This window comes from Natrix helvetica (assembly GCF_964273705.1).
Source record: "Natrix helvetica genome assembly, chromosome: 3".
NCBI lineage: Eukaryota > Metazoa > Chordata > Lepidosauria > Squamata > Natricidae > Natrix > Natrix helvetica.
Genome location: NC_138549.1, coordinates 166,865,343 through 166,880,327, shown reverse-complemented (window position 1 = coordinate 166,880,327; position 14,985 = coordinate 166,865,343). Strand labels below are relative to the sequence as shown.

General features: G+C 41.0%; 1 protein-coding gene across 1 annotated transcript; it reads right to left on the bottom strand.

Moving 5' to 3' along the window:
- Positions 1 to 1,334: 1,334 nt before the first annotated feature.
- MTG2 (mitochondrial ribosome associated GTPase 2) lies at positions 1,335 to 14,287 on the bottom strand. The gene is made up of 7 exons (XM_081947048.1): positions 14,088 to 14,287; positions 12,298 to 12,482; positions 10,800 to 10,947; positions 7,643 to 7,758; positions 7,249 to 7,467; positions 5,266 to 5,404; positions 1,335 to 3,742 (listed from the first exon to the last, which is right to left on the bottom strand). Exons 2-7 carry the CDS (start codon positions 12,475 to 12,477, stop codon positions 3,348 to 3,350), a joined length of 1,197 nt encoding a protein of 398 aa, XP_081803174.1. The 5' UTR covers positions 12,478 to 12,482; positions 14,088 to 14,287; the 3' UTR covers positions 1,335 to 3,347.
- Positions 14,288 to 14,985: the final 698 nt, after the last annotated feature.

Below are 14,985 nucleotides of genomic sequence, written 5' to 3'. Positions count from 1 at the left end.
TCCAATATCTCAGAGGTTGCCACAAAGAAGAGGGAGTCAAACTATTCTCCAAAGCACCTGAGGGTAGAACAAGAAGCAATGGGTGGAAACTAATCAAGGAGAGAAGCAATTTAGAACTGAGGAGGAATTTCCTGACAGTGAGAACAATTAATCAGTGGAACAGCTTGCCTCCAGAAGTTGTGAATGCCCCAACACTGGAAGTCTTTAAGAAGATGTTGGATAGCTATTTGTCTGAAACGGTATAGGGTTTCCTGCCTAGGCAGGGGGTTGGACTAGAAGACCTCCAAGGTCCCTTCCAACTCTACTATTGTATTGTATTGTATTATAACTTCCTCAAACAGCAAGATGCAAAGATGTCATGCAGGGCTGGTAGCTGGAGCCTGGTGATATTCTGGGCAGTTTTAATGATTCTCTGTAGAGCTTTGAAGACGAGACTGGACAACCAATTGTCTGGAATGGTATACCATTTAAAATAGGTGGCCCTCCAGTTTCTTCTTTAAAGCCTCCAGTGATGAAGCCTCCACAATGGCTGTTCCACTGGTTAATTGTTCTGTCAAGAAATTTCTCCTTAGTTCTAGGCTGCTTCTCTCCTTGACTTTTTTCCCATCCATTGCTTGTCTTGTCTTCAGGTGCTTTGGAAACTAAGTTGACCCCCCCCTCCTCTTTGTGGTAGCCCCTCAGATATGGGAATACTGCTATCGTGTCACCCCTAGTCCCTGTTTTCCCTGGACTAGCCATACCCAGATTCCTACAGATAGTGATTTTCAACCATTCATAGTTATGAATGACCCCTCAAGAAGTACTTGCAACAAGGTTCCAAAGTTTTAAAAGCAACCCACCGGCAATCACACGACTGCATTTTGGGTGTTTGGCAATTGGACCATATTTACAACTGTCACATGACACTTTATAACTTTTTTCACAAGAGTCAGCATTTACTTCCGCAAAACCAGTCCATAACAAACAATTGGTTCACTTAACAACAGTGGTTGCTTTAGGACCACTGTGGTTACTGAAGAACTCTCTCTCTCTCACACACACACACATACACACATCCTTGTAAAATTGAGTTGGGCATATCAAAGACCTGCTTTATAATTGTCATAACTTACAACCGTAATGCACATACTCTCTGTTAAGTTGAAGGCTACCTATAGTCTGTTCTACCTTGTTGGGTGACACAAGCTTAGAAGTATGTCTGTTGTCCCATTAAAATAATAGTAATTTATAGATAATGTAATAGTAGGTTTGTCAGTGTTGCTCACAGCAGGCGCAAGAAAAACTAATAAGAATTGGGACCATGGTATTGAATTACCAAATGGGAGCCAGCCATCTTTCTCCACCTGCTATTTTAATTAACAATGATTAATCAAACTTTCTGCTCTGACATTTTCCATCAAGGAAGGAAGCAGAATAAACAAAAACATGTTCCTTACAAAATAAAGGAACACTCTGGTGAATAGCAAAAAAGCACCTTTTATTCTTTCCATGCTCACAACATTTTGTCACCTTCTAACACAACTAAGCAATTTTATTGACAGTATGAAGGCTTTTTTTGTTTTTTAAAAGGTAAATACTAAAATGCAGTAGGTCACACCTTCCAATTCTGCCCCCAACTATTGACCAAGGAAGTGACTTGCCTTTGCTTTTTTGCTGGGTGAATATCGCTTTGTAGACATGGTCCGTAGCCATTGGGAAGAAAGGAGTGGCAAAATTTCCTCAGAGAAATGTTGATGCCGATCAAGGGAATATTTGTGTGAGTGTGTTAGGTTGGGCTATAGGAAGAATCTGGGTGTCCTTTTTGTGACCAGATGCCTTCCTGCATAACAGGACAGCCTCCTAAATGTTACCATTGCATGAATCCCTAGCGCCGCATAATGGAGTGAGCTCCCATTACTTGCCCCAGCTTCTGCCAACTTAGCAATTCAAAAGCATGTTAAAATGCAAGTAGAAAAATAGGAACCACCTTTGGTGCGTCTGTTGGCAGGAGATGGAGTGAATGACCAGAGCTCACCCGGTTACACAGCAGCAGTTGGATCTTGAACACTGGCTCATCATGCATTCTAATCACATGAGCCACCATACTCTTGATCATCACTTACAAACCCTACAAGTCCCAAAGGTGCTTTTTCAAAAGGCAACTGGACTTTGTTTTTATTTGAAGACATTTCGCTTCTTGTCAAAGAAGCTTCTTCGGTTCTGACCGAATGGTAGAGGATGGATTCATATTCCTTGCAGTCCTGTGATCATTAGCACTTTCTGAGGATCATGGAGGCCACCCTCAGTCATCTGAATAATGCAAATGGGTGTGGAGGCTTCTTGAAACTGCTGAAAGGACTGTTGTAATCAGGAGGTAAGTGGGGTCATATCCTTCCCCACCTGTTGAGTGGGCTGTTCTAATCTTAATATAATTGCCCTTTTTGACCTTTCAAATCAGTGGTCCTCTGTCCAGAATGTGGACTCTACTGTCTTCAAAAGTGACCTTTATCTTTCAAATGCAGATGGACTGCTGAATCTTGTCCTGATGTATTTCTTCTCCTATGTGCCATGCATTTGTGAAGTGGTTGTTTCGTTTCTCCAATGTACAGATCTGTACACATCTCACTGCATTGTGCTGCATATATCACATTGCCCAGTTTGTCTGGGTGTCTTATCCTGGGTGGACAAGCTTCTGCCTTAGTGTATTTTTGAGTTTCAAGTGTGTATGTATATTGTGTTGGTTGTCACCAAGTTGGCACCCAGATAGGTTCAGGAGAGCCTGACCCGAAGAGAAGTGATTCATCCAATGCAGACATCCAGACATGGGATACTCAAGAGTCCTTTTCTCCCCTTGGAAGAGAACAACAGTCCCAGTTTTGTGTGTATCCCCTTGAGAAAATTAACTGCCCAACCCTGATTTACGCTGTTGTTTGGGAAGGATTATTATGGGTTTTAAGTGCAATTCTAGCGGAACTTCTATGGTGCTATATTTGATGTTTATAAGAATTTGTAAACTGCCTGGAGTTGGAATTGGTAGTACAGAAATGCCATAATATAATAAATAAACATTTTTTAAATTAAATTGTTGAATGTTGCTTTGATTAAATTACGCCCTGTAGGTCTCAATAGGCTTAAGAAAATGTCACTTTCTGTTGCTTGGTGGACTCGTCTTTTGCTTAATTTATTGTTCGTGCAGATCGACCATTCTTTTTTATCTGCTCCTGCAGCACTCTGCTGGTAGGACTCTGTGTATCTCCTTGCAACATTAAAGAATAAAAAGAAATTTCATTCTGCTTGTATCCCTCCTGTCCACGCCTGCACTCCAATTGTTCTTCCTATCTCAATGTGATAATGGAAGAGTTCTGTTACTACCATTTCATTGGCTTGCGAAACTGTTCTTTTTCTGATTTCAGATATTCATCATAGAGTTCTCTCAGATGCACCAACAATTCCTCCAGATTTTCTCCTGTCAGAGCAGAAAGTGGGATGACTCTCTGCTTCACTTGCTCCTTAAGGAGAAGCAAGTTGTTCTTGGATTCCGGAAGGTCAAACTTATTTGCAACAATGGCATGAGGCGTCTTTGACAAGCCAACTTTATACTGTTCCAGTTCATACTTCAAGGCTTCCAAATGAGCCCAGGGCTCAGCCACAGAGAGATCCAACACGAAGAGGAGAAAGCAACAGCGTTCTATATGTCTCAGAAAGTCCAAACCAAGTCCCCGATCTTCATGGGCTCCTTTTATTATTCCAGGGATATCTACAACTGCAAAATAAAACAGCAAGAGATCAATAAAATTCTGGTTGTTGGAGAATGAAACAAAGAGGAAAATTGGCTGGGGGAAAAAAATCAGCATCTGGATAGCTGGAGCAGGAGTTTTCCAAATTTTTCAGGCCATGGAATTTATTAAAAAGAAAAGAAAAGAAATCCCATAATCCTTCATCACGAGGCAAAATTGTAATGATAGAAAATTGGCTGTGTTGACATGATTTTTTTTTTCGCCAGAGAAGCTCATCAAAGTTTTCCAGAACTCTAGGATTCCATGGAACACTGTTTGAAATCCTAGAGCACTGTGGGGCAGCTGGATACCCTCATGTTCAAGACCCCTTGATTAGTTTGCAGACATACAATGAGAGACATTCAAAACACTTTCAATTTTTGCAAGATCCAATCTGGGTCGGGGACCAGAGGTGCTGCCAAGCCCTCGCCTCTTAAGTACTCGATGAGCTGGTGGCGGCACAAGCAAACAGCCAAAGACTTAATAGCCAGCTATCAAAAGCCCAGTCGACATCCAAAAAGCCTCATACAACAGGCACCATATAAATACCACACACAGAACAGCCCAAAGAACACACACTCTGCTAGAGAGAAGTTCCCTGAGCATGGGCTCCAGCACGAGTCCGAAGGCTCAAAAGACTGGCACAGATTGGATCCTGCAATATTATCCTTGGACACATATATTAGCCTTCATCTGTAATTTTCATCTTTTTTTTTTTTTACAGGAGCTTCATTTTTTTTTCTTTTACATTTCTTTTTATTCTTTTCCAATCTTGGGTCATGAAAAAGGGTGATCTGCAGTTAAGCTTTCTTCCCCACCCCCCACCCCACTTAGAAGAAACTTATGAAGTGATATCACTGTTCTGACCGAGACTTCCCAAAAGCATGAAGCAAACTCCTGGTCCCAACTAAAACCCCTTTTATTAATTTACAGTGAATTCTGCTCATTCATAGCAGGCAAAGTCTTTCAAGGGAGGATTTATAGTCACAGACCTTATCTGGCTTGGAGAGCTGACAGGCCAATATCTGCAGAACTTGGCAAGGAGTCTCAGAGACTCACGAGCCAATTAATCAAACTAATTGTCTCCTGCAAACTCCACTCCCCTTTCGCTCTTTTATTTCCTCTGGGAGGGGCCATTCATTGTCTGGACTTACTCCCAAGTCAGCCCCTACTCTTTAGTTGTTCCCTTCGTCTGGCAACTCTACGCATGCACACACTGGGAACAAGCTCCAGCTGTTTGTCTGCCTCAGTGATGTCTGCCTCTGAAGGCAGCTGATAACTGGCATACGGCTCTGTCCCCCTCTCTGCCTCTGACACAGAGCTCTCATCAGAGTTTTCTCCAGACTCTAAGATTGGCCCATGTTCCTCCCTAACCTCTTCACTTTCCGAATCTGCTGCCCAACTCTGCTGGCTGGCCACAACAGCTGTCACAAAATGCTTTATTTTTTCCCAGGAAATAATACTGTGAAGGTCATTTCTTTTTAAAAAAGAAGGAAATATGAAGACGTACCTGCAATCTGCTCGTAATCTTCGTAGTGAACAATGCCTACGTGAGGATTCAGGGTTGTGAATGGGTAAGGAGCCACAGCAGGTTTTGCTCTGGAGATTGCTCGCAAAAGGGACGATTTCCCAGCATTGGGGAATCCAATCTGGAATTAAGAGCCCAATTTGAAAGGGAGATAGCTTTTAACTTCAATATTACATTTAAGTCAACTGGCAAGGTAGAACACGAATTGAGCAACTTTCATATTTTTTTCTTTTTTTAACTAGATTTGATTTAATGATCTAGTTAATCTAGGTCAGAGGTATGAAACTCACAGCCCACAGGCCTGATGTGTCATGCGCTGATCACGGCCACGCCTGGTTTAGCAAAGGGAAAAAGTCACGATACGTCACGTTACAGCGGCAACGTGATGACGCAGGTGTCAGGCCTTTTGCGTTGGGCTTTCAGGCCTGCCACAATTATTGCTGTGGAAAACTGGGAGGGTGGGGTTATATGGAGTGGGGTAGATATAACATTCCTTTCTCAGAGTCAAGGTCATTCTGCCCTGCCCCTGAAGTAGATTGACTGGGAGGCATCTCCAGTTGGGACGGTGCTTGATTGGACCACGTGATGGACATGTGGGTGCTGGGCAGGGACTTGAACTTTCACTTGGATGGAGCAAACCTGGAAACTTTCACATTCGGGTTTTCCCACATGTGCCAATATGACATCTCTAATAAAATGGAACTTTGAGGAAACTCAAGCCTCGAAGTCTTCTTTCGTTGGGGGTGTTACTTGGGACCCTGACAGCAAGTTTGACACTCCTGACCTAGGTGGATTAGATTAAATTCAGCCAAATAACATTTAAATAAATAAAAATTTAGAAGCTTCATCCCTTCAGCCATTTGTTTTACAGGCTGAAAAACATAATACAGCTAGTCCTTGACTTGCAACCGTTCATTTAGTAAGCGTTCAAAATTACAACGGCACCGGAAAAAGTGACATGAAAATTTTTTTCCCACATCTCCACAGTGACGTGATCCAAATTTGGGTCCTTGGCAACTGGCATGTATTGATGAAGATTGCAGGGTCCTGGGGTCACATGACATCATTTGCAACTTTCCCAGTCAGCTTCCGCAAAGTCAAATGGGGGAGGCCAGATTCATTTACCCATCACACGATTTACTCAACAACTGTTGTGGTTCACTTAACGATTGTGGCAAAAATGTCATAAAATGGGTCTCAACGCGTTTAACATCTGCCTTGCTGAGCAACATAAATTTTAGTCTCAGTTGTGGTCATAAGTCAAGGACTACCTATAATGGCAAAAGAAGCCTTCTTTTGCCTTCCTACTCCCAAGTTACCCGGCTGTTGTTAGTCTGATCGTCAATTATCTCTAAGCCAAGAATTTCAAAGCAATACTCAACAAGCAGATACTATAAATTATGTGTCATCAGGTTCTTGTCAATTCTTAGTGACCACCTAAATTTTCCACATCTGTCCCTAGCTTGCTTTTCAATTTAGGGAAGGAGGCACCTAATGATTCCAAGGAGTCAGTGGTGGGACTTGAATAACTTAACAACTGGCTGGGTAGGCATGGCCAGTTGGTCATGTGATTGGGTGTGTGATGTCACTCATCACACCCAGCCCCGCCTCTCGGAGACTCACCTCAAAGGCAAAGGTAGGATTCAGCCAATTGGGGCTAATCCCACCACTGGCTGGCCCCACCCGTGCCTGTTTTTTGGCTGCTTTCAGGCCGTTTCCTGGTAAACCGCCCGGAAAACAAGCGGAGACAGGACCAGCCAGTGGTGGGAATTGCTGGTTCGCTGAATTGCGCAGAATCTTAACTACCGGTTCGCCCAAACCAGTGCGAATCGGCAGCAGCCCACCTCTGCAAGGAGTGCATTTTTTAAACCTGCATACATATCTCCCATGTTCCAACATTCCTGATTTAACATAAACATTTGTTTCTTCAGAGTATCATACTGACAAACAAACAAACAAACTAACCATCCCTGCATGGCCCACAGTTTTGAGCTCCAAGTGAAGGGACCTTTCCTGACCCAGTTCTCCTGCAGTCGCAGTTGTCGGTGCTCGGTTGTCATTAGCCAGAAAGTAACGGTTGCCTTTGCCCCCAGCTCCACCATAGACTGCAACGTATTCTTCCCCGGGATGGTTGAGATCAGCTACAATCTTAGTGCCTTCCTTAATCACGGTACCAATAGGTACCTACAAAACAAAGGTAAATTTAAGTAAAATAGAGATTAAGAATTTACAATCCTTGGCTGTTTGCTCCTATCTGTGAGCAAACAGCAGCTCAGCAATCTTCCAAATGTAGGACAATAGAGATTCAGCTTTTATAAACTCAAAATTTTGGCCATCTAACAACATATTAAAAACTTACCTTAATATAAAGGGGCCTGCCTCCTGCTCCATAACAGTTTTTGCTTCCTCCCTTTTCCCCACTGAAGCCTCTATAAAATGAGTTGAGGTAGGCCAAGGATTTCATTTGCCGATCCACTGTCAAAAATAAAATATTAAATTTCAACACGCTAATGATGAATTCTTTTTTTAAAAGGAAAAAAAACGCTGTGTTGATTAATTATGAGTCAACAAACTGTTTCTTGGATAGGAGCACATCATAAATGCCAAATCTTATATTTTTATTTTATACCAAATGCTGATTATACCATCTGTTCCTTACTTTCTGATATACCAGCTGCTCTTTTCCCTAAATGACAAAAGTGCTTAAATAAACTTTTGCAAAGATAACTTAAGATCACCAATTTCAAACTATTAAATTACTGTACTTAGGCAGACAAACTGCAATTCATATTTTTATTGTATTTACTAGCAATTTCAAGAACAGTATAATTAATGATCCCATTGTTTTAGCAGTTAAATTCTCAACATTCATTCTTGTTTATGTGAGAATTAAACCAAAGTACATATGATAAGACATACTTTGATGTGTTCTTTTATTTTACCTCATATATTTACATATGTATTAATATGTAGCAAGCTTATAGGCCATTCTAATCAGAACAGACTGTAAGCAGTTTCATTGTTTGAATTACTGGATTTTTAAAATCTGGCCTCCTTTATATTTTATCTTGCATTTTGTAATTGTAATAATCATGCTTTTAATTATTTGCTTAAAATACATACATATAGCATGCGTGCAAATGGCAAGATGAACTAATTCTACTTTATTGTAAGGCTACATCAAGAGAAATGAATGGACAAATGAAGAAATAAATAAAACAATTTTTACCTTGCCTTTATTATTTTTATAAGTAACCCAAGGCAGTGATCATACCTAATACTTTTTTCTCCTCTTACTTTACCCACAGTAACAACCCTGAAAGGTGAGTTGAACTGAGAGAGAATATAACTGGTTCAAATTCACCCAGTCGGATGACATAGGAATGTAAATAAAGCAAAATCTTCATAAGATTCTCTACCAAACAAATTTAAGAAAATTCTGGGAACTGAGTGTTGGTTTTAATAGCTGAATTTATAGCAAGGCAAGTATTCTGAAAGAAGCTCTTGGATTAGATGCTCTCACAAAACGGGAACAAAATAGATCAAAGCACTTATGTTCCATCTACTAAAGCATTTGTTTTGCACATTTTTGACAGTTCAATGTTTTATTACTATAAGGAAGTATCTTTGATTCAATACATTAAAAATGTATAAAATTGATGCCTGCCTGCACTCAAAGATGCGGATGGAGGATTTGAAGGAGGCTGTGGGAGACAGAGGGCATGGAGAGAGCTGGTCCATAGAAGGGCTGAGCGCCAGGCATGACTGAAAGGCCGATGACGACAACACACTTGAGAATGAGTATTCTGAGTCCATTGACATGCATGGTGCTTAATGTTCCCCAATTTATGCCTCCTGTTAAATTTTACCCTGAACCTAGCTTCAGTGTGGTTAAACCACTCATTTACGAACTGCAAAAAATATTTCCCCTTATTAATAAAACTGATAGGGCCATTAAATGACCAAATTCTAAGATTTTGGGAAGCAACCCATTTGATTGTTGCTATTTTCATTGCTGGTTTTCTTAGCAAAACAGTGTGTGTTGGGGGGGGGGGGCAAATCTGTGTAAGGAAACGTTGCCAGAATAATAAACAAAATTGGTTAGTCAGAGCAATAGGCATATTTCTTATAATGACTCATCCAGCTCCAGCTCCAAAAATTATTTTGATAATCAAAAGGAGTTTGGAAGGCCATTTCAGGGCAGTAATCTTTCAGTAATCTATTTATTCAGGCTAAGAGGAAAGATATTTACCCTGCCCAGTTATGTGTTTTCTTTTTTCTCTCTTCTTGGCGTTCTTTTATAAAATTTGTCCACCTCTTTTGCCTCCCATTTTTCTCAGATCTATCTAGACTACTTTTGGCTCAGGTGAGAAATCCTTCATTAAGGGTGAAGGTAAGTAAGTCTTCCTTGAAGTCATTTCTCTCCCTCAACAGCCAAAATCACACAGGAGAACAGCAGAGAGCGTCAATCAATCTTTTTCTTATTACAGAGAGAAAATCCTTTGACCCTTTAAAGTCCATAACCTTGGATTAGACTAGAAACATGGGAGGATAATGGGACTGATGGGTTGTCAAATTTGCTCATGGCAAAAAGGACGTGACTCAGGCTGATAAAAAAAAGTTTAAAGATTTCCCCTATCCAGTCATGATCGAGAGTGCTTATCTCTGATTCTCAGTGGAGAGAGCCTTCGTTGTCTGAGAGATGCTTCCATCATCATGTGGCCAGCAGGAAAGTATAGACTACAATAATCTTTCCCGCCGAAATGGTACCTATTACTCTACTCGCATTTGCATGCTTTCAAACTGCTAGGTTGGCAGGAGGTGGGGCAAGTAACAGGAGTCACCCTGTTGTGTGGTGCTCGGGTCTCAAGCTTTCCAGCTGGCAAGCACAGCATCTTTAAACACTGAGGCATCGCACCACTCCTAGGCTGATAGAATGAGGCTGCAATCTAAAATAAACAGGTTGAATCCTTCAATAGGAAGAATTGCAAATTGTTATTATTATTAGTTTGGATTTATTAGATGGATTAAAATTATTTATTAAATGTGTTTACATTAATCACATTTAAGGAAGAAAAAATTCAGGGATTCATGACTTGAAAGCACTGAAAATTCACTCAGTGTGGTCACTACAGCAAGGTGACTAAGAGCCAACAGTTAGGACAGCTACCAGATGGACTATTGCAGTTCTGCAACACTTTAGAAGTAACACTAGATCAGGGCTGTCAAACTCCCGGCCTGGTTTAGCGAAGGGGGGAAAAGTCCAGATACATCACATGATGCTGCCATGGCACTGTGAGTTTGATATCCCTGCACTAGATCAAATGCATAGGAAGTCCTTATCTCCCCCCTCCCCCCAAGAGTCTCTCTTGCGACAAAAACATTGATCAATTCTGTCATTCAAACTGAAATTGCTAAGGGACAGTTTAGCAGAGAATTCAGTCAAGCCCCTTCCTCTCCTCATAAGACTGTCTTAAAACCGAAAAGGTCTGTAGAAGAGATAGTAACCTTCTTACCTTTAAATATAACATGCCCCCCATCTCCTCCATCTCCACCATTGGGACCTCCAAATTCTTTCCTAGGTTCACTGAGAAAACAGGCAATACCATTTCCTCCTTTCCCTCCTATCACACGAACCTTTCGGTGATCGACAAAATATCGAGTCTGTAATGGGGCAACATAATATTCAGAGATGCTAATCATTTGTGAAATTTAAAGTTTCAAAAGCCTTCAGTTCTAAACATACTCATTTATGTTCAATTCTCAAGGAAACATGTAGGACGACTTGTATTGAGGATTGATCTGATGAATACTGCAATTGATAAAAAATATTTAAAGTTGGGAGAGAAACCTACTATGGTGGCCTGCAATCCAGAAATAGCTTGGTCTTTTTCCTGAATTCTACCAATTACTCAGTTAAGAATACAAACTGCTATCACCTTCCATTTTTCTGAATTCATGAGTACAGCTTGCTTTTGCTCCAACACAATGTTTGTAGCAACATCCCTCACGAAGGATGTGCACAGCCTCACTTGTGGTCATAAGTTGAGGACTACTTGTATATCCTTTCTCAAGTTTGCATAGCATCACCAAGTGGTGAAACTGAAAATTGCTGCAATATTCACTACTATATTATTTAGACTCACAAAACATGCCTGTTTTGTATGCTTGCTGTTGTCAAAAGGATTCATAAAATCAACAATTTGAAATCTCTCACAAAAGCCAAAGTTCACTAAGAAACTTCTCTCCTGAGAAAGAGAAGATTTATTCAGTAACAATTAACATAACCTTGGGACTCAGAAGAGATGGCTACAGTTATAGTCAGACAGAGCCTAATAGCACGCTGCAACTCACAAAAGCATGCCTTTTAATAACATTGGAAAAAGGGCTACTACAGACTAACACAGCTCTCCCACGATATTCCAAATGAAACAAACCAATGATACAATCTAGCTACAAGAAAACCAGCACTAATAAAACCTAAAATGAAAATCTGATGCTGATTTTTTATATTTCATTTCTTTATATTTGAATTCAAAAGCTAGGATAATATAGAACACTATCAAAAGATATTAAGTGAATGACAGATGGATGAATTTAGGTCAGTCACTATTACCCTATTTATTATCCCTTGGTGCAAAATTGAAAGGGAGAACAATGTACATTGTGTTCCAGAGAAAAAAACAATAGGATGCAAATTCAACAAATATATACAATAACCATTTTCATTCAAAGGAAAATCCCAAATTCAGTGGATTATATATGTAGACAATTGAAGCCTTAAGTCTATCTATTCTATACAATTCTACACCTTACACACAGGAGAACATTTGCGTGCAAGGGATATTGAAAACGTGTCAGGATTCTCATCTAAATGCTTAAATCTTTATTTAATTATTTTTATTTTTTCATAAATTTGTGCTTTGTGTAAGAGAAATAAGAGACTTTAAAAGTAGCTAAGAAAATTTTACAGATTACATATATGTAATTAATCTGAATATTTGTTTACTTTACCAGCTTCTTCTCAGATAGATTTCTTTTACAAGTTTTCCGCGATTTTGAACATTGTGTGTTTGTTGTGCTAAGGCTTCTGTTCCAGTTTTTAATCTGCTTTTGCAGTAAGCAACTATGTATTTGGGAATAAACTGGCTTCCACTGATTTTCCAAATAAGCTCTGACCATTATTTGTAGCATATTGCCTAGAAGGAAAAGAAAACATTAAGGGGCAGACAATAAGGTGGTAACTATGCCAAAGAACATACATATTTTGTACCACATCTGGAACAAAAATGAGCTGCTAGCAAAATGAATTGCTTCCATTTTTGATTTTGAGTGGTTGTAAAAAGCATTAGAAAAAACTTTCCAAACAGCTTTCTCAAAAATATTAAAGTTATTGTTGTGGAACTTTACATAGAAAGGTAAAACAGGCCTATTATATGTAAAATATGTATTTAAAAAACCTTTTCCTCCAGCTCCAACAACTACTTAGTATGAACTTTATGCCATGCATCCTTAAGTCTTGCAGAAGTAGCAAAAGACTTGTTCCAATATTGTTAACCTACATGAGGAGGGGTCAAGCAACATACCGGCAAGCTCCAACCTAAAATATGAAGACAAATGGACAGGTTTAAAGTTTCTGTTGGTTCTAAAGTAACAAGATTATCCCTCACTTTTTGGTGTGGTTAAGCAAACCCCTTTTCTTTTCTCTCATTAATGCATAGACTATTTCTGGGTGGAAGGGCTCTAAATTCCTCGGACAGAGATTATTTCAGCCATGTTTATATTCCTGCAAGGTAGACCAGTGTTAGATCAATTCTCGAATATAGCTCGTCTGTCAGGAATCCGCACTATATATCGGACATTAACACAATTGAGTGAGTCCAGAGGTATTTGACGAGAAGAGTCCTCCACTCCTCCGCTCACAATAGAATCCCTTATGCCACCAGGCTCGAAATGTTGGGATTGGAGAACCTAGAACTACGCCGCCTATGAGCTGACCTCTAAACATTGTACACAAAATTGTCTGCTACAACGTCCTACCTGCCAATGACTACTTCAGCTTCAACTGCAATAATACACGAGCACACAATAGATACAAACTCAGGGTAAACCACTCCAAATTCAATTGCAGAAAATACGACTTCCGCAACAAAGTGGTCAACGCCTGGAATGCTCTACCTGACTCTGTTGTTACATCCTCAAACCCTCACAGCTTCAACCTTAAACTGTCTGCTATGGACCTCACCCCATTCCTAAGAGGTCTGTAAAGGGGGCGTGCATAAGTGTGCCAGCATGCCTTCCATCCCTGTCCTACTATCCCCATTTATTTGTACTCATTCCCTTCATTCATGTCCATGTTTATTCATAATGGAATGTTTATTCTTTGTTCATATCCATGTTTGTTCTCTGTCCATGTTTATTCATTTCCTTTGTTCACGTCCATGTTTATTCTGAATATTCTCATGTACAAACTACCTATGTAATTTGTACATGAGTGACAAAGTAAATAAATAAAGCAAATAAATAAATAAAACTCAGCAACTCTGAAAACGAATGGACTTCCATCTCCCAAGAGTTGCAAGGCTGAGCTTCAGAAAGCTGGATGTAGGAGTAAGGTTACCTGGGAAGCCTCAAATCCCCTCGAAGAGGGAATAAAAGGGAGGCAGAGGGAGAAGAACACGCGTGGCAGCTTCTCGCTTCCACACGTGCTGTCTCGTCTCCCATCCCGAGACACACACGCACCTATGTCACCCAAAATGAAAATTGGGAGTCTGCCCTACCCCCCCGCCTCTCCTTTGGCTTACTGGAGCTCCTTTTACAGCGCCTCAGTTTCGTCCCCGCTCCATAGAACAAGGGACAAGGAACGGGGTAGGTACGAGAACTTGTCGAGGTAGGAAAACTTTCCCGCTTCCTTCACGCGCAGCCTTTTTCTGAGGAGCCTTCCTGTTCGGCGTCGCGCGCCGTGACGTCAAAAGTTGCGCGTCGAGGAAGGGCCGGCCAAAGAAAGAGAACCTGAGCAGCCGCCTTCAACGGGTGAGGTGGGGGAGGTTACTGCGCAGATCCAAAGCTCAGGAAGACGAGACAGGAGGGGAAAACTTGTGGAGTCGGTATGACATTGCCTACGCAGGCGCGGTTTGGTGCTCGAGAGGATTCAACGGTGGCGCGAGGCTGCCTTTCCTCCTCTCTTCCCTCCCCCCCCCCCACTTCTCTGGGGAAATGGGATTGGAGGGAAAGAAGCAGGCGCGGCGTTGTGAGTGGATAAGAAAAGCACCCGTGGTGGGACTAGCAGAAGTGGGGAGGAGCTTTGTCAAGGTGGAGGTCGGGTACTTTATGTCAGGAAAGGAAGCTGCGCAGAGATTGCCAGAACCTGGTAGCAAAGGAAACACTAAGCTAAGGGTCTGCAACCTTGGCAACTTTACGACTTGTGGACTTCAATTCCCAGAATTCCTCAGACTGGCTGAGGAATTCTGGGAGTTGAAGTCCACAAGTCGTAAAGTTGCCAAGGTTGCAGACCCCTGCACTAAGCGTTTCTTATGAATTCTGCCAGGGTTTCCCAGCCTTCGCCACTGTAACATATGTGGACTTCAGCTCCCAGAATTCCCTAGTCAATATTGAATTCTGGGAGTTGAAGTCCACATAGTTTAAAGATGCCAGGGTTGAGAAACACTACATTATGCACATTTAATTATTTTGTGGGGAGGA

Bases quoted from the DNA above. Each gene is read 5' to 3' on its own strand.
- MTG2 (XM_081947048.1), bottom strand. From the start codon at position 12,477: ATGCTACAAATAATGGTCAGAGCTTATTTGGAAAATCAGTGGAAGCCA. The intron at 10,948-12,297 runs GTAAAGTAAACA...GCCCCATTACAG, and splicing joins ATCTATCTGAGAAGAAGCTG to ACTCGATATTTTGTCGATCA. The intron at 5,405-7,248 runs GTTAGTTTGTTT...TCTTAATTCCAG, and splicing joins CTGTGGGCCATGCAGGGATG to ATTGGATTCCCCAATGCTGG.